This window comes from Lagenorhynchus albirostris, chromosome 20 (assembly GCF_949774975.1).
Source record: "Lagenorhynchus albirostris chromosome 20, mLagAlb1.1, whole genome shotgun sequence".
NCBI classification, from domain to species: domain Eukaryota; kingdom Metazoa; phylum Chordata; class Mammalia; order Artiodactyla; family Delphinidae; genus Lagenorhynchus; species Lagenorhynchus albirostris.
The window spans coordinates 33,238,654-33,258,091 of record NC_083114.1 but is presented as its reverse complement, the minus strand read 5'-3'; the positions used below and the strand labels follow the sequence as shown (position 1 = coordinate 33,258,091).

The 19,438-nt window shown below is 46.0% G+C and overlaps 2 protein-coding genes across 9 annotated transcripts in view; one reads left to right on the top strand and one right to left on the bottom strand.

Moving 5' to 3' along the window:
• MYO19 (myosin XIX) overlaps positions 1–19,438 on the top strand; it is a 42,813-nt gene that overhangs the window by 3,213 nt on the left and 20,162 nt on the right. For 4 of the 7 annotated variants that reach the window (XM_060135379.1, XM_060135380.1, XM_060135376.1 and 1 more), the window contains exons 1-5: positions 6,892–7,073; positions 7,247–7,400; positions 10,777–10,915; positions 11,249–11,397; positions 13,222–13,335. In XM_060135379.1, coding sequence (XP_059991362.1) covers positions 7,389–7,400; positions 10,777–10,915; positions 11,249–11,397; positions 13,222–13,335 — 414 coding nt within the window. In that variant the 5' untranslated portion in view covers positions 6,892–7,073; positions 7,247–7,388. Of the gene's footprint in view, positions 1–4,950; positions 5,268–5,921; positions 6,079–6,891; positions 7,074–7,246; positions 7,401–10,776; positions 10,916–11,248; positions 11,398–13,221; positions 13,336–19,438 lie in introns of those variants that run through there. The other 3 variants (XM_060135377.1, XM_060135378.1, XM_060135381.1) reach the window with 3 other exon arrangements.
• Positions 1,616–5,082, bottom strand: PIGW (phosphatidylinositol glycan anchor biosynthesis class W). Of its 2 annotated transcripts, none has more exons than XM_060135385.1 (2): positions 4,946–5,082; positions 1,616–3,476 (listed from the first exon to the last, which is right to left on the bottom strand). In XM_060135385.1, the coding sequence occupies exon 2, from the start codon at positions 3,462–3,464 to the stop codon at positions 1,956–1,958; it is 1,509 nt and encodes a 502-aa protein (XP_059991368.1). In that variant the 5' UTR covers positions 3,465–3,476; positions 4,946–5,082; the 3' UTR covers positions 1,616–1,955. The 2 variants fall into 2 exon arrangements, with proteins under 2 accessions (XP_059991368.1, XP_059991367.1); XM_060135384.1 differs by lacking the exon at positions 4,946–5,082 and adding an exon at positions 4,470–4,582.

Sequence of the window (19,438 nt, the reverse complement as noted above, 5' to 3'; positions counted from 1 at the left end):
TTTTTTAATGAGAGGACAATATGGTTAGAGCCTCTCAGCCTCCTATGAATGCTTTGAACAGGTAAGTTGTAGGATATTAGCACTGTGACATAGCAGGAAAACCAATCACCTTTCCTAGTCATGCTTAATTTACACACTATAATCTTATTGATTAAATTTCAAGGTTTTTTTTTTCAGTCTTTATTGAATTCGTTACAATATTGCTTCTGTTTTACATTTTTGTTTTTTTGGCCCTGAGGCATGTGGGATCCTAACTCCCTGACCAGGGACTGAACCCACACCCACTTTTTTTTTTGCCGTACGCGGGCCTCTCACCGTTGTGGCCTCTCCCGTTGCAGAGCACAGGCTCCGCACGCGCAGGCCCAGCGGCCATGGCTCACGGGCCCAGCTGCTCCGCTGCATGTGGGATCTTCCCGGACCGGGGCACGAACCCGTGTCCTCTGCATCGGCAGGCAGACTCTCAACCACTGTGCCACCAGGGAAGCCCCAAGTCTTCCTTTTTAATTGAAAATAAAATCTGACTTTTGTTTTTATAGCTATATAACTGTTCAAAAGACTGATTTTTTTTAGGGGGAAACTTCTTTTAATAATAGATTACCTCCAAATATAACTGATTGTAGTTAGCAAGGATAAAATGCCACATAAATACCAAATTAGCCATCATCAATATAACAAATTGAAGTAAACTAATTAGTATAATAGTCATATTTGCTGTTTACCCCCACCCTTACCAGCATATGCCCCTCTAGTCCGTAGACACACAAACACTAACTCCTCGTCCCATCCATCAGCTCTAGCTCAAAAAATACCATCTGTGGGGAAAACTTTCTTGACTCTGCTGTAAAGTCAATTCTTGATTTGACACTCTTGGCAACCTATACTTCATGACTTAACATAGTTTATAACAGTTGTTTAATGTGTTTCCCCCATTAGATTGCAGGATCCAAGATATCAGGAAATTTTTGCTTATCATCCCTAGCAGAAAGTAGGCTAAAAAAATGACTAGTTTTGCCTTGAGGCAACAGCTTTGTCTCAAGGCAAAACTATTGTCTCATTAATTATGAAGTATATAAACCACAACAAATAATTCCATCTATTCTATGGAGGATTTAACTGTTTTCTGACTTTATAAGTATTTGATTTTAAACATTTGCTTTCTTATACTGAGGTTTCTTAAAGACTTAAAATTGAGCAGTAGTGTTGACAGTTCCACAACTGAGATTTTAATGTAAATGTTATAAAATACATACAATAAAAAATACAGAATAATAGGTGATATAAGATGGAAAGTAGGGGCTTCCCTGGGGGCGCAGTGGTTAGGAATCTGCCTGCCAATGCAGGGGACACGGGTTCAAGCCCTGGTCCAGAAAGATCCCACAGGCCACGGAGCAACTAAGCCCGTGCACCACAACTACTGAGCCTGCGCTCTAGAGCCCGCGTGCCACAACTACTGAACCCGTGAGCCACACAACTACTGAAGCCTGTGCGCCTAGAGCCCGTGCTCCGCAACAAGGGAAGCCACCGCAGTGAGAAGCCCGTGCACCGCAACGAAGAGTAGCCCCCGCTCACCACAACTAGAGAAAGCCCGTGTGCAACAATGAAGACCCAACACAGCCCAAAATAAAATAAATTTATTTAAAAAAAAAAAAGATGGAAAGTAAAAATCCTCCTCCTCACCCTCCAATCTTCCAGTATCACAACTATAAACACAACAGTTTCTTTAAAATACTGAAATTTATAAATATTCTAACAAGTCAAGAGGCTTTGTTTCTTCTGTATTGGTTTGTTTTACATGGTGTTGAGATACATTTAAAATATTAAGCATCACTACTGTTAGAGTAGGAATGAAAATTTTATAATAAAATACACTTAACACTGAGTTGCCAAAAGCCCATTTTGTATTTATTCTTCCTCATTAAAATAATATTGCTCAAAACATATACTACCTGTACTGATCACCAAAATTTTACCGTCTTATCTTGCAAGTGCAGCACATATATAACTAAGCAGTTGGTAAACATGTAGAGATTGAGTACAAATAAGGCCCACAAGGTACTGCTGTGTAATGTATCTACCAACAGGTTGACTAGGCCAGTTGTTACATTTGACAGCAAGAAAAAAATTAACTGGTTTCTGTTCATTGCTGTGATTAAACAAAGAGTGGGTTCTTTTCTTTCAGCTTCAGAGACTAGAGATTCTGAATACTTTCTATTTGCAGCAGGTGACTGGATAATTTTCCAAGAACATGGTACTGTTGCCCCTTTAATTAGAAATTTGGCAAAATTCAAAATTATATCACCCAGTAATAAACTACTAAGAAGGATCAGGCAAGAAGCAACTATCCAAATACAAAAGGCTAAATTGGCCATTCTTCGAGATGCTACTTCTACATTTACCTGAACTATGTAAAGAGATATGAAGAAGCCAATAGCTGTCAATAGAATACAACATGCTACTTTTATCCAGTCTTTGATATGTGATCTTTTTTTAAGTACGTATGATCCTGTTTGAACACCAGCCATGTGTATTGCCACATACCCCAAGGTAGAGCTTATTCCTTCTCGGTTGGCATTTAATAAACCAACCCTTGTGCCACTGCCATCACTGCCATACAAAATTAACCTTTTCAGTGGGGTAAAATCAAGGGCTAACTGGTAGAATACAGTAATGCTGATAGCCACAATCCAGGATTTATTTAGGGGAAAAATAATCAAAAGCAGTGATGTTATCAATTTCACAACTATTAAGGTAAAGAAAAAATTCCAGTGAACTCCATACTCAGTTAAATGTTCCTGATAGCCTATGGATTTTATAATGACTAATCGTCCCACTCCTAGGAAGACTAATGGCCAAACGGAGTACAATGACTTTGTAAGATAAAGTCTGGACCCTTTTGTATATTTTCTCCTAACCTCTGGACAAACCATTGCAGTCCCAAAAATAAAGCCTCCTACTCCAAAATCCATTGCTCCTGTCCCATAGAGCTCGGTTTTGGCAAATCTTCTGGGAAAAAGAGGGAAGTCCACAGCCAAAATGGCAACAGCAGTAAATGCACTGTTAATTACACGGAAACAGGAGATGGCTGGAATGTATTCTGATTCTATACTGATTTTCAAGAATTTTTCAAGGATTTTCCCGACAGGCATTCTGGCATAGCAAGTTCTCCTGCAGTATGTTTCATAGAGCAGCCCTGCCCCAAAGATAATTACAATGAGATACTCAAGGAGGACAAATGAAGCGAAAATGGTCAAAGTGGTCACCAGGGGAACTATTAGGAAAGCAAAGTCAATGAAGAATCGAGTTCTCCAGGTATGTGAAGAACAACATAAGTGCTGTGAGACAATGATCAGGAGCCCTCTACACAGGATACAGAGTGCAGGTAAGCACAAGCCCTCGGTGATTTCCAGCACGCTCGTTCCATTGTGGTTACTGACAAAGGCTTCCTTCATCTGCTTTTGAGACATTTTTTCTTCTTCCTGTGAAAACAAGAGCAAAGGGATGGGGCTAATCTGGCAGTCCAGTAGTTAAAGACTCTTTGCTTCCACTGCAGGGGGCACGGGTTTGATCCCTGGTAGGAGAACTAAGATGCATTTGTGGAAAGCAACGTTCCTGTGGAACTGGCATATATATGTACATGACTTGGTAATTTGCATAAATATGCACCTGACTTGATTTTACTCTTATTCCTGAGTTTCGGAGCAGAACCTAGGACTTGCGATTCCCCTTACAAGGACTGCTGGAAGAAGCCTAACACTAATATCTGAGAATAAGAATGTCATACTAATAGTATGAAATTACTGGTTAAAATGTTTTAGCTATTCTCAGTATAAGGCAGACTCACAAAGAAAGTGAATTTGAGATACATAACCTGAGAGTGGACTCACGGTAGGATAGAAATTCCTACTACAAAGCATGTAAAGGTCATGAAGATAATATAATGAAAATTGAATATACCTCACTAATGATTTAGAGTCAAATCTGAGACGGGAGAAGAGGGACAGGGAAAGAGAAGGTATTTAAGTATACTTTGGAGTTGGGGGCCCGGGTTTCTGTCCTGAGCCTCTCTGAACCTCCTGCCTCTAGTACAAAATGCGAATCCTCCAGTTATCTCCTGAGCCCCAGGCTACTCCTTACCTCATTTACAGGTTAAGGTGTAGGTAGGTAGAATGGATGCTAATCGTGGAGGAGGAGTAGGGGCCGTAAAGTACACACTAGTGTTAATTGTTTTAAAGGGATAGAAAACACCTCTCTGCCACATATCCATGTCTGAAACGTGGCACCTGGGAAGAACACATTTGTTGGCCAAACAAGAACCATATTGAATAAAAGAATGCATGCATGCGTAATGGCCTATCTGGGCCCAGCAGCATTACCTCCCGAGAACAAATCGATCCAAACCTGCTGGCCTTTAAAAATAAAAGAGCGCTTTTCCCGACAGACACGCGCCCCGGCCGCGCCGGCCGTTATACCTCACGTGTTCCTGGTGGTCTCTGCGCCCAGAGGTAGAGGGACCCGTAAGAGTGCCGGGGCACGGGATACCCCCGCAAGGGCGGGACACGCGCGAGCCAGCCGCTTCCGCCTCCCGAACAGCGCTTCCGGCCGACGCCGGGCGGCCTGCGTTTCTGGGCCGGCCCCCCGCGCGCGTCCCCGCCCACGACGGTGCGCGTTTCCCACGCCCTGCAGGCTCCCCGTGCGCGTCCTTCCCTGTCAAGGGCTTGCCTAGCCCAGGTGCTCTCGGGCCTTGGCCTCCGGCAGGTCGGTAAGACAAGCTCGGGCGGGAAAGGCGCTTCCCGCACCTCACTATTGGCCCTCAGACCCCACGGCGAGGCCTCGTCAGTGGGGGGTGGGGGTGGCCAGGGCGCCTGGTTTCCCTACGGCGAGACCCACAGCCCCGTCAGGGCCCGGAGGCCCTGAAGCCCTCCCTCTCTTCTCTTCTGCCTCTTACCCCAGGTTCTCAGAATATTTTGTCCTGGAGCAAGCCCCCAACTCCGGATGCCGGCGCCCCGGACGAGCCACGTGCGCCCCGCGCAGCGAGTGCGCGCCCCGCCCCAAGGGAGGAGCGTGCCGGCTCCCAGGTACTTGGCCCCAGCTGCAGCCCGCGGCTGCGACCCGGCGTTCCCTGCTTTTCCTCCTCTCCGGCTGGCTCCTGACCCCGCCTCCGCCCTCCCCTACCCGGGCTCTTCCCGCCGCCTCACCCGGCCCGCCCGTCTGCCTTTCCAGTCTGGCCGGCGGGGGCCGCACGCTGGGCGGCTCAGGCCGTGGGACCGGTGAGTGCCACCCCCAGCCGGGTCCGAAGCCCTTTGCGTGCCCGAAGGGACAGGGGAGGCCGGTGGGCCCCCGCGGCGCTGGGGAAGAAGGGGGGCGTCTCTCCCTCCCCTTTCCAAAGCGCCGTTTCCCTTCCCTTTGCCTTTTCTTTTTGACCCTCTCGTATCCCAGGAAGAGGTAGCCCAGCTCTTTGCCTTTTTCCAGAACAAGAACCTTTCATAGTCACCACCGAGCCGGCAGGAGGCGGCCCGGGGTAGGGGAAAGGTCCCGCTCCTCTCCTCTCCTTGGCTAGGGACCTGGGAGGGGGCGGCTGGCCCCGGGAGGCGTCGGGGCAGCCGTGCCCTTGGCTGGGGTCACGTCCACCTTCCCAGGAAGGACATACTGTCCCCGTGCCAGGTGCTTCCGGAGCGGCATCCCAGCCCTGGGCCCGGCGGGCACCTCGCGGGGACAAGGAGTGTCCGTTCCCGCCGGGAACCTGGGGGCGGGGCTCCCAGGACCCTTACCCTGCTCTTCTTGTCTGCCCTCCCACTGTCGTCTGAGCCGAGGAGAACCGGAGGCTGGAGGGGAGGAGGGAGGGGGAGAGCTGTTGTTCAGGTTGCCACCTGCCCTGACTAGGGGTTTTCATCTATTCATTACCGTCTCCCTCCTGCCCACAGTGGTCACTCCCTTACCAGAAATTCTTGGCTGGTAATCGCGAAGCCGACAGGGAGCAAGAGCTGGGAGAACTGGAGAGAACCGCTCTAATCTGACTTGATTCTGGCAAGAAGTGGACCCTGCGTCATAATAACCAGCATTTGCAAAGCGGTCTCAGAGGTACTATCCCATTTGATCCTTAACTCAGCATTGTGAGGTCTGGGTATTAGTAGTCCTTTTTGCAAATGAGGGAACGGAATAAGGCTGCTTTTGAGGGGTTGTGGGCTTTGGATTCTAACCCTACAACCTGTTGTGTTCCCCTCTGATCCTCTCTCTTAAGATGAGCTTCTAGTTGAGGGAACTTTGTTGGCCTTGAGTCTCTGGAGCTCTCTGCATGGCTGTCCCCTGGATGGGATCCAGCCAGTGTCCAGGGTGAATGTGTCCACCACAGTCCTGATGCCCTCTTCTGCCTGAATTGTCGTTTTTCCAGTTTCCATGGCAGCCCCTATCCCTGAGGTCTTTCAAAGGCTGGATGTATTCAGGGGCTCAAGAAAGTCTCCACCAAGGTCAATTCATTACTGACACCCCTCATTCTCATCCTCATCCTTCCTTGCTGGGGAAGTGTGAAGCCTGGGAAATTCCAGGTCTATGAGTCACTTACAGTTTTTCAGAGATTGGCCTAAGCCCAGCTTCACAACACCGGCTCTCTCGGACGGGTTCCCCTCCTCTGAAATCTTTGCCTTCTTAAAGTTGACACCGAACTGTTCCACTTGATTAGTGCTCCCAAATGGATCCTGCATCTTTAGTCCTAACAATATTTCCCCTCTGAATGAATATTCAGAGTTGTACTTTGTAGGGTGCTTTCACCTGGTTGCCCTTCTCTGCCACTCCTTGTGAGATAGACAAGATGAGGAATGAAGGTGCGTGGGGAAGGTGTGATGGCTTACCAGTGAAGGACTGAGCTGTGGCTTCCGTCCCACACAGCAACCCCACTGACTACTGACGGTACTAAGATAGGACATTTCTGTGTGCTGGAGAGGATAGGGCACGAGGCATCTCTGTCTTCCGGTGTCCTCATCCTGCATGGCACGCTGACTCAAAAGATTTGCAGCCCCACCTCACACCCCGTAGTAAAACTGGCCCTGAAGGAGCCCAGGGCGCCTCTGGAGGCTCCTGTAAGTTTCCCCTGTTCCCTCATCGGCAGGGGGCGGCACAGACTCTCCCTCTCTGCCCAGGCTCACCCGGGTTCTCATTTTGGTTCTTCCTGCTTGGTGTGAGGAGCAGGAGTGAGTCACCCTGGAGAAGCCGTCACCTGTGTGTGCCCCTTGTCTTCCCTCTCATGCCACAGGCTCTAGGGTGATTCGTCTCAGAGATTCCTCAAGAACTGAGCCCTTTGCAGGACTCATGCCCCAGCCTGTGCCCCCATGACCAGGTGGATAGCACTCCTTGTGCCTGCGACCCAGAACCCTGGCTGACCACATTGAAGCAGGATGCTCCAGCAGGTAAACCCTCACCCTTCGATAACCCTGGCCCTCAGGCACCTGAGGCACCTCCGCATCTTTCATTTACCTGAATGAAGCTTCCACTGCTCTGACCTGGAAAGAAGGGAAAGACCCCTTAAAGGTCTTTCTTCTTTTCTGTCTTCAGATAGTCATTCCAGTGCCTTTCACCTGTTTCCAAGAAGCTCTTCCTGATACCTAATTTGAATCTCCCCTGTTGTGGTTTTTAGCTCTTTTCCCTGGGATGGGTAAGATGGGCTGGGTGAGGGAATCCTTAGGGCGTTTTGGTGACCTTACAAGCCTGAGCCGGTGAGGGAGTCCTGAGAGATGTCCCTCACAGCCTGAGTTATTAAGGCAAGTGGAAGGCTGTGGCCTCCAAGAGGAGGTGTTCCTTGAAGCTGAGTCTTAAAGAATAAGTAGGAATTGGGACTTCCCTGGCAGTCCAGTGGTTAAGACTCCGCCCTCCCACTGCAGGGGGCACGGGTTCAAGCCCTGGTTGGGGAACTAAGGTCCTGCGTGACATGCAGTGTGGCAAAAAAAAAAAAGTAGGAATTAGCCAGGTGGAGAAGGAAATAAGCAGTCCAGGCCAAGAGGTCAGCCTGTGCAAAAATGTGAGAGAAGAGGACCTAGGTGGAAATATACAAGAATTCTGATGTATGGATCATGGAGTCCACGGTGGGTTGCTGTAGGGACTTGAAACCTGCCCTTACTCCAGGCCTCAGCCTCTGAAAGGCTCCTATGGCCCCCATCCTGCCCTTCACTGTGGAGCCCTATCTCATACCCATATCATCCTTCACATGCACCTCTTGGTCCAAAGACAATGCCAGTAGATATTTGCTGAATTTTTATTTACTGAGTGTTGCCACTGGCCTGAGGCAGATGATTCCTGCCCTTTAGGAGATCACGGTCTAGTGGAGTCCTAGGCAGGTAAGGCAGGGTAACTGAGAGTGAGGTCAGCCAGCCTCAAGGGAGTCATGGTAGACTCTGCTACTTGACCTTCTCCCAGCCTTTTGGCTGATGAAACAGGCTTGAAGGCTGGAGAGAAGCATGCAGGACAGTCATCTGCTCTGGGCTTTTTTTATTGTCCATTTTTGACTTATTTCTTATTTAAAAAGCAGTAACATTTATCGTAACTGTACTAGCAGCTGCTCTGTGTTGAGCCCTTGCTGTATAGTAGGCACTGTACTAAGCATTTTACACATATAGTTTTGTTTAGTCCTTGAGAAAGATACCATATTATATATATAGCGCGATTATATCCCCATTTTGGAGATAAGCCTCAGAGCAGTTAAGTGACTTATTCAAGGTCAAGTTCATTATAAGCGATGTGGGAAATATAGGTAAGCAAAAAGAACATTAAAGTTACCCATAATTGTACTGCCCAGAGATAACCGACATTTCAGAGAATATCCTAGATTTTTTTCCCTAAATATGTATTTTTAAAATATTTAAAGGTATCATTCTCTTCGTAATCTGCTTTATTCCATTGTAAGGATGTACTGTAATTTAAGCTACTATTTGGACATTTGGGTTATTTTTAATTGTTTTGCAGTTGTAAATGTTTCTATATATACTGAACATTTTTATGACCTTTCATAGGATCATGTTCTAGAAGAAGAATTGCAGGCTTAAGGGACATACGTAGTTTTAAGGCCTTTAATATATTATTGCCTAATTAGAAGGACTGCTTTTAACAAAATTATAATAGCTAACTTTTGGTGGAAGAGACCAGATGCCTTTTCTAAATACTTTATGTGCTTGTTAGCATCTATGAGGTAGATGCTACCACCATTCCCATTTTACAGATGAGGAAAATTGAGGCACAAAGAGATTAAGAAACTTACACAAGATTATACAGCTAGGAAGTGGTAGAATCAGGATTCAAACCCAGGCAATCTAGCTTTCAAGTCCAAGTCAAGGACCATGATACTCAGCTGCCTCTCTGGAAGGATAAGAGCTGTTCATAAATTATGGATGGGGGACTTCCCTGGTGGCGCAGTGGTTAAGAATCCGCCTGCCAGTGCAGGGGCATGGGTTCGATCCCTGGTCCAGGAAGATCCCACATGCCATGGAGCAACTAAGCCCGTGCGCCACAACTACTGAGCCCGTGTGCTGCAACTACCGAAGCCCACGCGCCTAGAGCCCGTGCTCCGCAACAAGAGAAGCCACCACAGTGAGAAGCCCGTGCACCGCAACGAAGAGTAGCCCCCACTCACCGCAACTAGAGAAAGGCCGCACGCAGCAACAAAGGCCCAGCACAGCCAAAAAAAAAAGCAAAAAAAAAAAAATTATGGATGGCTTTGTGAGTGATTTTCTTTTTTCCCCTAGAGCAGAGGGATTTGCATAGACCCAGTCATGCTCTGACCTTGGCAGTTATCCTGGAGGCCAAGAGCCTGCTTTGTACATTCATCATCGTGGGCCCAAGTTCAGAGAACAAGCAACATCTTTGGAAAGAAACTTATTACTGGGCCTCTCAAATGACACTTGCCTCCTTGGCTTGAGGGTTTGAACTCTAAGGTTAAGTAGTATCATTAGAAACGCACACATGTTATATCACGGACCCCTTCCTCCAGAAGCAGATTTCAGCCAAGTTACTGTCTTCTTTTATTACCCACACCATCTTTCCTGCAGCCCCCAGAGAGAAAAGAGGAGCAATGGGATCACAGGAGGAAAACAGGGAGAGGAAACATGTGGAAAGTGTTGGCATCGAGGATGGGCAAGGGAGAGGGAGAAAGGGCCGCTTCCCCTTGGTGCTCGTTCTTGGCCTCATCTGACTTCTGAGCCAGGCTTCTTCTCAAGTAGACCAGGGCAGCAGGAGCTAATTAATTAACCAGGCTAAATTTAAGCCCCAAGAGGCAGCTGCTGAAGGCATGGGGCTACCTCATAGCTGAGTTTTCATCTCAAGCTGAATGGTCTCTTTCAAAAAAGGGCCAAACCATGGTTCTTTTCCTTTGCAGTTCTCCTGTAGCAGCCCCCCACCTTGGGCCCCACCCTTGCCAGCCCAGTAATGCTGGTAGCTGGCCCGGCTAGAAGCTGGAACTCATGGCAGAGGAGAGGGGATAGCATTTATTGATTTACTGAGTACATGTTATGTGGCAGGCACTTGACTAAGTGCTTTGTATATGTCTTCTTATTTTTCTTCCAAATAGCCCTGTGAATTGATTTTATTTTTCCTAATTTACAAATAAAGAAGCTGTGGCTCAGAGAGGTTAAGTAACTTACCGAGTCTCACAGGCCTAGTAAGTGGCAGAGCTGAAGTTTGAACAACCAGGCTATGATACTAGAGGCCTGTTCTCTTTCTGCTGTACAGGCCCCCACCCTTATGTAGCTGCCAGCTGGTCTGAGTCCCAGCTCTCCTGGCCCTGTTACTCCCTCCCAGGTTAATGGCCATAGTTCAGGCTCTGATGCCCATGGCGGGGAATCCTTCAGAGAAGATTTGCAGGAGTTCCTGGGCGGGGAGGCCCCGCTGCACCAGCTGGATGACCTCACCAAGGTGAATCCTGTGACGCTGGAGACAGGTATGGGCCCCCCCTCTCCTCGAGTGTGCCGTCTCCAGGGGGTGGAGGTGTGATGAGGGTATTCAGCACTGCTGCCCCTGGCCAGACTAAGGCAGGCAGGACTCCTGATCTGGAGCCAGACCTCTGCCTGGCAGCTGCCCCCGGGCTCCCCAGTGCAGCCTTTGCTCCAGATGTGGGGCTCGGCTTAATTAGATCTTGTACCTACTCTTCAGGGAGCTGCTGGGATCTAATGGCTCTTGGCTAATTGCAGAGGGAGCGCTGTTAGGCGGGTGTTTGTATGTGCAGTTATGTCTCCATTTGAGCCAGAGTTTGCTAAAGGTACCTCTGCCTCAGTCCTGAGGTGTCTGCAGGCCCGGTACATGGCAGACACGTTCTACACCAGCGCTGGCTGCACCCTGGTGGCTCTGAACCCCTTCAAGCCCATCCCTCAGCTCTATTCACCAGAGCTGATGCAAGAGTACCACGCTGCTCCTCAGCCCCAGGTAAGACTCACAGCTGCCTGTGGCCTCAGGGCTCCCCCTCCTCCCCTAGGCTACCCTGTCCTTATCCATGTATTCACCAGCCAGGTAGTCATTCAGAGTCTACTGGTGCCATGGCCCTGCCCACCAGGAGCTTATAGAAGTTTGGACATATACCAGTAGGTGCAAAGTTGGAGATAAATATTTGTTCAGCTGATTTTGGAACTTAAAATAGGGACATAGGACAGGTGATTTTTATTTTCTTTGTAAGTTTATTAGTAGGAAAGACTTTATAAGGGTACGTTTGTGTATTTAACAAACCACTCTTTTGGGAAAAGGATAAAATGACATGTGATAAGGATTGCCCTAAAAAATTCAGTACATGTTTATCTCCACTGATTGGAATACCAAGTAACTTCTTTTTTATATAAATTTATTTTATTTATTTATTTATTTATTTTTGGCTGTGTTGGGTGTTCGTTGCTGTGCGTGGGCTTTCTCTGGTTGTGGCGAGCGGGGGCTTCTCTTTGTTGCGATGCGCGGGCTTCTCATTGCGGTGGCTTCTCTTGTTGCGGAGCACGGGCTCTAGGCTCGTGGGCTCAGTAGCTGTGGCTCGCGGGCTCTAGAGCACAGGCTCAGTAGTTGTGGCGCACGGGCTTAGTTGCTCCGCGGCATGTGGGGTCTTCCCGGGCCAGGGCTAGAACCCGTGTCCCCTGCATTGGCAGGCAGATTCTTAACCACTGCACCACCAGGGAAGTCTGCCAAGTAACTTCTTGTGGAGGTGAAGATGGAGCTGGTGCGGCAGGGAATAGACCAGTTGATGTTAAAGTGCAGGGAGAAGCAAGAGCAGACTTGCTGGCCAGAGGGAGGTATTGCAGAGAGAGGCAGGAGATGAGATAAGCCAGGACTGTTGAAGGGTCTGATGCACCGTAGCAGGCAGAGTGTCCACAGAGGTTCTTCATCGGGCATGGGGGTGGGGCTGTGAACGGAGCCGACTGTGGGGATAATTACCTTGGAAGTTGGGGGAGTTGGGTTCAGGAAAGTGAGACAGGAGACAGAGGACAGTTGGAGGCTTTGTAACAGTCCAGGTGGGAGGTGGATGGGGTGAGGGCAGGGGGGAGAGAGGGACGGTTCTGACACCATCCAGAGTGATGTCCTATCAGTCATTCCTGGCCAGGTGGTGCTGCGCGGGCTGTGCGTTGTGCAGGTTGCCTGGCTCACGCGTGGTTAGTGTACAAGTGGAAGCCAGGAGAGGCCTGGCCAGAGAGCCCATATCTGACCGACTCTCTGCTTCCTCAAAGGCAAAGCCATGTCCTGGTCCCCTCTGTTTCCTCAGTGCCCAGCACATTGAGGGCAATTAATACTCATTGATGGAAAGGAGAACAGTGACTTTGGAATTCAAATCACATGGCTGCACTTATTTGCTGTGGGGACTTGAGAAGGTTATTTAACCTGTCTGAACCTCAGATTTCTCATCTATAAAATATAGTTAGCTATCCAACTAATGTACAGACTTCTTAGGCAATACCTTGTAAGAAAGTTCTTGCAAATTGCAAAGTACAATAACATAAAATAATAAATAGCAGAATAAGACTGTTGAGGTAAGATAAGATGGGAGGATAAAGTGTTAATGTCATAGACTGGTCAAGGCCAGCACTGCTTCCAAACTGAGAGAAGATGAATGGGTAAAGCCCACAGTTGGGCTAACATTGTTACTTCCAGGAAATTTTTCTAGACAAAGCCTCTGCCACTGCTGTGGGCAGGCGCCCCATCTCAGCCATCATTGGATCAACTACTCCTTGAAGATAGGCGTTTGCTCGCATGACCTTTCACCCCTTGATGTTTCAGAAACTGAAGCCCCACATCTTCACTGTGGGTGAACAGACCTACAGGAATGTCAAGAGTCTGATGGAGCCAGTCAACCAGTCTATTGTCGTCAGTGGAGAGAGTGGTGCCGGGAAGGTAAGAGGGCCTCTTTCCCACCCTGTCAACTTCGTGACTGGCTGGACGGGCAGGGAGGCAGAGGAGGTCACTCCTCTTGGATTCAGTGTGCAGCAGTGGGTGGGAGCTGGGCAGGAAGTCAAGAGGCAGGGTTCTAGTCCAGGCTCTTCCACCGGCTCTGCCGTAACCCTGGGTGAGATTCTTTTTTCTCTGAGCCTTCATTTTCTCATTGAAGGACTCTCTCAGCTCTGACACCATTGGAAACAAAAGTCAGTTGTTGGGGGGTTCCAACATAGTGCTTAAGAGCACATCAGAAAGATATTTAGCTTTTGCAAACCTCATTTCTTTCACGTGTAAAATGGCAGGGAGGGAAAGACCAACATAACTCATGGGACTTCTGTGAGAGTTAAATGAACTAGTGCGCATAAGGCACTTGGTGGCATGCTGGGCACGTGGAAGCACTCCTCCAAAAGTAGTTAGGGTTCCAATAAGGAAGTAGCCCACCTGCATCTCTGGGTTGCCTTTGATGGCAAGGGCAGTGCATTGGACCAGCTGTGGGGAATCACAGAATCTCCTGATGTGGTCATGTGGTCCCTAGGTGGCAAAATCTTAATAGGTGAGACAGAATGTTGTACAAGGATGAGTGAGGAGTTGCACGGCTGGTCAGAGGAGGCTGCTGGCCCAGGCCTCACCACCTTCTCATCGAGCCTCACCAGCCACCCCACCCCTTCCTCAGCATTACCTTCACAAGGGATTCTTTGGACCATAAACCCCCTCTGCCTACACTCACATGTGAAAGCATTGCTGAGCACTGAGCACCTGCCAGGTTCTAGGCTCTGGGCTAGCCAGTAAGGAGTGGCAAGGGGAGGAACAGAGGAAAAATGCAACGTCTGGCTTTCAGGGGTCTCTTAGCTCACTGGGAAAGACAGACAAGGAAACAGATGGAGACAGCAAACTGTAGGGATGAGGGCTAGGACTTGGGTGAAAAGGGGATCTTTGAGAGCTATATCAAGGTCGCCGGTGCAGTGGGCTGATGCCCAGCTCCTGGATGAGCCCATTGTCCTCCAGAATTGCTCTGGGCAGCTGAGGCTGGACCTGGCCCTAGACCCGTGCAACCAGAGCAACCAGAGCTCAGTAACCCTTTATTGAACAGCCACTGTGGTCGTGGGCTGGGCCTGGTATCCTTTTCAATTTTAATTAATTAATTAATTAATTATTATTATTTTTTTTTTTTTTTTGCGGTACGCGGGCCTCTTACTGTTGTGGCCTCTCCCGTTGGGGAGCACAGGCTCCGGATGCGCAGGCTCGGCGGCCATGGCTCACGGGCCCAGCCGCTCCACGGCATGCGGGATCTACCCGGACCGGGGCACGAACCCGTGTCCCCTGCATCGGCAGGCGGACTCTCAACCACTGCCCCACCAGGGAAGCCCTAATTTATTTTTGATAAATAGTAACATAGTGACATAGCTCAAAAATCAAGCAATACTACAAGACTTACATAAAAAAAACAGCAACCCTGCCCCATATCTCTCAGTCATGCTTTCACATCTTTTAGCAGTTTGTTTGGGTGTCTCCATCCATATTTCTAAACAACATGCTTATATTATTAGTTATTGATTTTTCAGTTTTGACCTTATCTGTTCATTTCCTACTTTGATGAGGATTTAGCCCTTTTTCCCTGCCCCCAAATACATACATACATATCACGATTTCTGGGTAAGTTAACATATAGTACTTGTAAATACAAGTATGTATGTATTGTTCCCAGCAGAGCCCTGTAACATACTATGATTATATTTCTTTTCTTGTGTAATTTTTCTTTGCCTCTACTTAATAATTGCCCCCACTTTTTCACTTGTTTAGTTTCTATATACCTATTATTAATTCATTATCAAACTTGTCACCAAAACTGGAAAACACCTACCCAACAGGTGCTTTTTTTTTTTTTTTTTATCGCACCACTTCCAGGATCTTAGTTTCCCAAGCAGGGATCGAACCCGTGCCCCCTGCAGTGGAAGCACGGAGTCTCAACCACTGGACCGCCAGGGAATTCCCTCAGGTGTTTTTTTTCTTGGCGATGCCCTTCCTAGAGTTCTCACGTCTCCTACTCGCATCCAGACTGGTGGCTGCCAAGGGCTGCTGCCACACAGCTATTACCTGGGAGCTGTCTGCCTCACTCTGGGGATCCAGATTGTCCTCTGTTCTATGATAAATCTCTTGCTGTTGGAGCCCAGTGGATTCCTCTTCATCCTTTACTGCCTTGTTTTTACGGAGCATATTCTTCAGTAGCGTCCCGACAAAGGTTCCTTGGAGGGCATATTTTTGAGTTGTTGCACATCTGCAAATGTTTATTCTGCCTTAATTTGACATGTTGGCTGGATATTATAATTTCAAATTGGAAATTATTTTCTTTCTGAATTTATAAGTTATTTTCTTATACATTCTTTTGAGTGTTGCTGTTGAAAGTCCCAATCCATAAATGGTGATTTGTGTTTTCTTTCCGCAAGTTTTTAGGGTCGTCTTTTTTATCCATAGGTATTGAAATTCACAGTGGCGTGTCTTTTCTCACTTGCTGTTCTGGATACTTTATGTGGGTCTTTTTAACCTTGAAACTCATGTCCTTTAGTTTGGGAAAATACTATATCTGTTAATAATAATTTACTCCCCTTGTTTTCCCTTTCTGGAATTTGTATTAGTAGGAAGTTTGATAAATTGTCTAATATCCTGTTTTTCTCATCTTTTCTTCTATCTCTTAATATTTTGTCCTGTCTTCTGGGAGATATTCTCTACCCTTCAATCCTTTTGAGTTTTGAATTTTTATTAAAAATTCTAATTCTAAGAGTTCTTTCTTGTTCTCTGAATATTATTCTCCCCCCAGCATCCTGGTCTTATTTCTTCTCTTATCTTTGAGGATATTTCATGATTTTTACTTGTCTTCTGTTCTTTTCATTTCTATTTCCAAAATTCATTTCTGTTTCCTTCTAGTTCCTTTTCTTCCTTTGTTGTGATATTTGTCATTCAGGTAAAAGAAGTTTACCAAATAGTTAATGATCCTTGAATTTCTATTCATACTTCAGAATAAGGCATTAAGCAACTGATTAGAATCTCTTATGTTTATGGACAGGAGGCCTCACTATGGATAGCTTTCTAAGCTGGTGGGACCCTGAATGTTCATAACTTGTCTTATGAGCTTGTCAGTATGTCCAGAAAAGATTCTTCCAATCTCTTCATGAGAGAGGTGGAAACTATAGTTAAGTGGAAATGATAAAAGCATGAACAACTCTTATTAGCAGACTAGACATGCAGAAGAATACATCAGTGAACTTGAGAGTGAGTCAATAGAAATCAAAAAATAAAGAGAAATTTGGGGAATTCCCTGGTGGTCCGGCGGTTAGGGCCCGTGCTTACACTGCAGAGGGCACGGGTTTGATCCCTGGCTGGGGAACTAAGATCCCACGTGCCACATGTTGTGGCCAAAACAAAACAAAACAAAACAAAAAAGAGAAAATTGAAAAACAAAAAGAAAAGCACATTCAGGAGCCTTGGTACAATATCAAATGGTTTACCATACTTGTAATTGATGTCCCAGGAGAAGAGAGAATGGGGGTCAGAAGTAATATCTTAGAAAATTAGCAAAAGGTAACAAGCACAGATCCTAGAAGCTCAGGAAGCACTAAGTAGGATGCATACAAAGAAAACACACCTAGGCACGTTATAGTCAAATTGCTGAAGGCAAACATAAGGAAAAAATCTTAAAAAAAAAAAATCTTTAAGGAAGCAGGAAAATATACATAAAGAGGAACAAAGATAAGAATGATAGGGACTTCCCTGGTGGCGCAGTGGTTAAGAATCCATCTGCCAATGCAGGGGACACAGGTTCGAGCCCTGGTCCTGGAAGATCCCACATGCTGTGGAGCAGCTAAGCCCACGCACCACAACTACTGAGCCTGTGCTAGCCCGTGAGCCACAACTACTGAAGCCCGTGCACCTAGAGCCCGTGCTCTGCAACGAGAAGCCACCGCAATGAGAAGCCCGCTCACGGCAACAAAGAGTAGCCCCCGCTCACCACAACTAGAGAAAGCCCGCGCGCAGCAATAAAGACCCAACGCAGCCAAAAAAATGAATGAATGAATGAATAAATAAATTTTTAAAAATCATTCATTCTAAGGTGAAGATAGTAACAATTTATTGTAGAGGTACAATGGAATCATAGAAGTACACAATTCAACCAGAGGCAATAAAAGGAGAAAAAAGTAACAAAGATCACATGGAACAACTCAAAAAGAAATAATAAGATGGTAGATTTAAACCCAACCATAGAGATTATTAAATGTAAGTGGACTAAACTCTTCAATTAAAGACAGAGAATGTCACAGTGGTTTTCTTTAAAAAGGCAAGACTCAAATTATATAATGTCTTAAAGAAACCACTATAAAGATATAGATAGGTTCAAAGTAAAAGAATAGGAAAAGGTATACCATTCCAACACTAATCAAAGGAAAGCTGAAGTAATTATATTAATACACAAAGCAAAAACAATTGAAAGAAATAAAATCAAAATTAATAGTTTGATATTTGTGCATTCTTTTCAAGTACACATGGAACTGATATGGGCTATCTTCTGAACCACAAAACAAATCTCAATTTGAAAAGATGAAAATACAAACTGTTCTCTGCCCTGAGTAGAATTGAACTAGAAGTAAATAACAAAGATATCTAGAAAATCCCAAAGCGTTTGGAAATTAATACCTTTCTAAATATCCTTTGGGTCAAAGAAGCAATCACAAGGGATATTAGAAAACACTTGGAACTGAGTGAATATTAAAGCAAAACACATCAAAATTTGTGCTTAAAAGAAAAAAGCAGTGCCTAGTAGGAAATTTGTTGTAACGTTGAACACTTATATTCGAAAACAATAAACTCAAATAATTGACCTGAGCCTCTACCTTAAACTAAGGGAAAAAGAATAAAGTAAACCCAAAGTAAGCAGAAGAAGGAAATAAAGTTAAAAAAAACCCAGTAAAATAGAAACAAAAATAATAAAGCAAGTGAAATCTATGGTTATTTCTTTGAAAAGATTAATAAAATCTAGTCAAACTTAGAAAGACAAATTACAAATGTCAGAAATGAAAGAATAGACATAACTAAAGATCCTACAGATAAGAGATTTTTATTAACTATTACAATAAATTCTACAATTTAATAAAATGGAGAAATATTTTGAAAGACACAAACTGCTGAAGCTCACATAAGAAGAAACATATAACCTGAATATCTAAATCTATGAGACAAATTTAAGTCATCGTGAAATATCTTTCCTCAGGGCTTCCCTGGTGGCACAGTGGTTAAAAACCCACCTGCCGATGCAGGGGACATGGGTTCAAGTCCTGGTCTGGGAAGATCCCACATGCTGCGGAGCAACTAAGTCCGTGCACCATAACTACTGAACCTGCGCTCTAGAGCCTGCGAGCCACAACTACTGAAGCCCACGCGCCTAGAGCCCGTGCTCGGCCACAAGAGAAGCCACCACAATGGGACCCTGCGCACCACAACGTAGAGTAGCCCCCGCTCGCAACTAGAGAAAGCCCGCGTGCAGCAACAAAGAGCCAACGCAGCCAAAAATAAATAAATTAATTAATTAAAAGAAAAAGAACTAAAGGAATAAGACACAAAAACACAAAGGGAACAGGAGAGACATGAGGAGTGAGAAGTAACACAGCATGGATATGCAGGGGGCCCTGAGTCTTCAAAAAACAAAAAAATCTTTCCTCATAGAAAGCTCCAGGCCCAGGTGCCTTCACTTTATGGATTCTACCAAGTATTTAAGGAATTAATGTTACCAGTTCTATACATATTCTTTCAGAAAATAGCAGAGAGGGAGCACCTCCCACCTCAGAGGGAGACCTAAAAGAATTTACCAAAAAAGCTACCAAAAAGACCCAAAACCAAACAAAAACAAAGGTAAAAACTTGTAGTGAGGTGTAGGGAGTTTATCAAGGTGACAGGGTACAGTCAGTATATTAAAATCTATTGTTTCTCTGTCCTAGCAATGAACAAATGGAAATTAAAATGAAAATAGACCTCATCTCAGGTGATTAAAAACAAAACAGTGAGAATTTTGTAA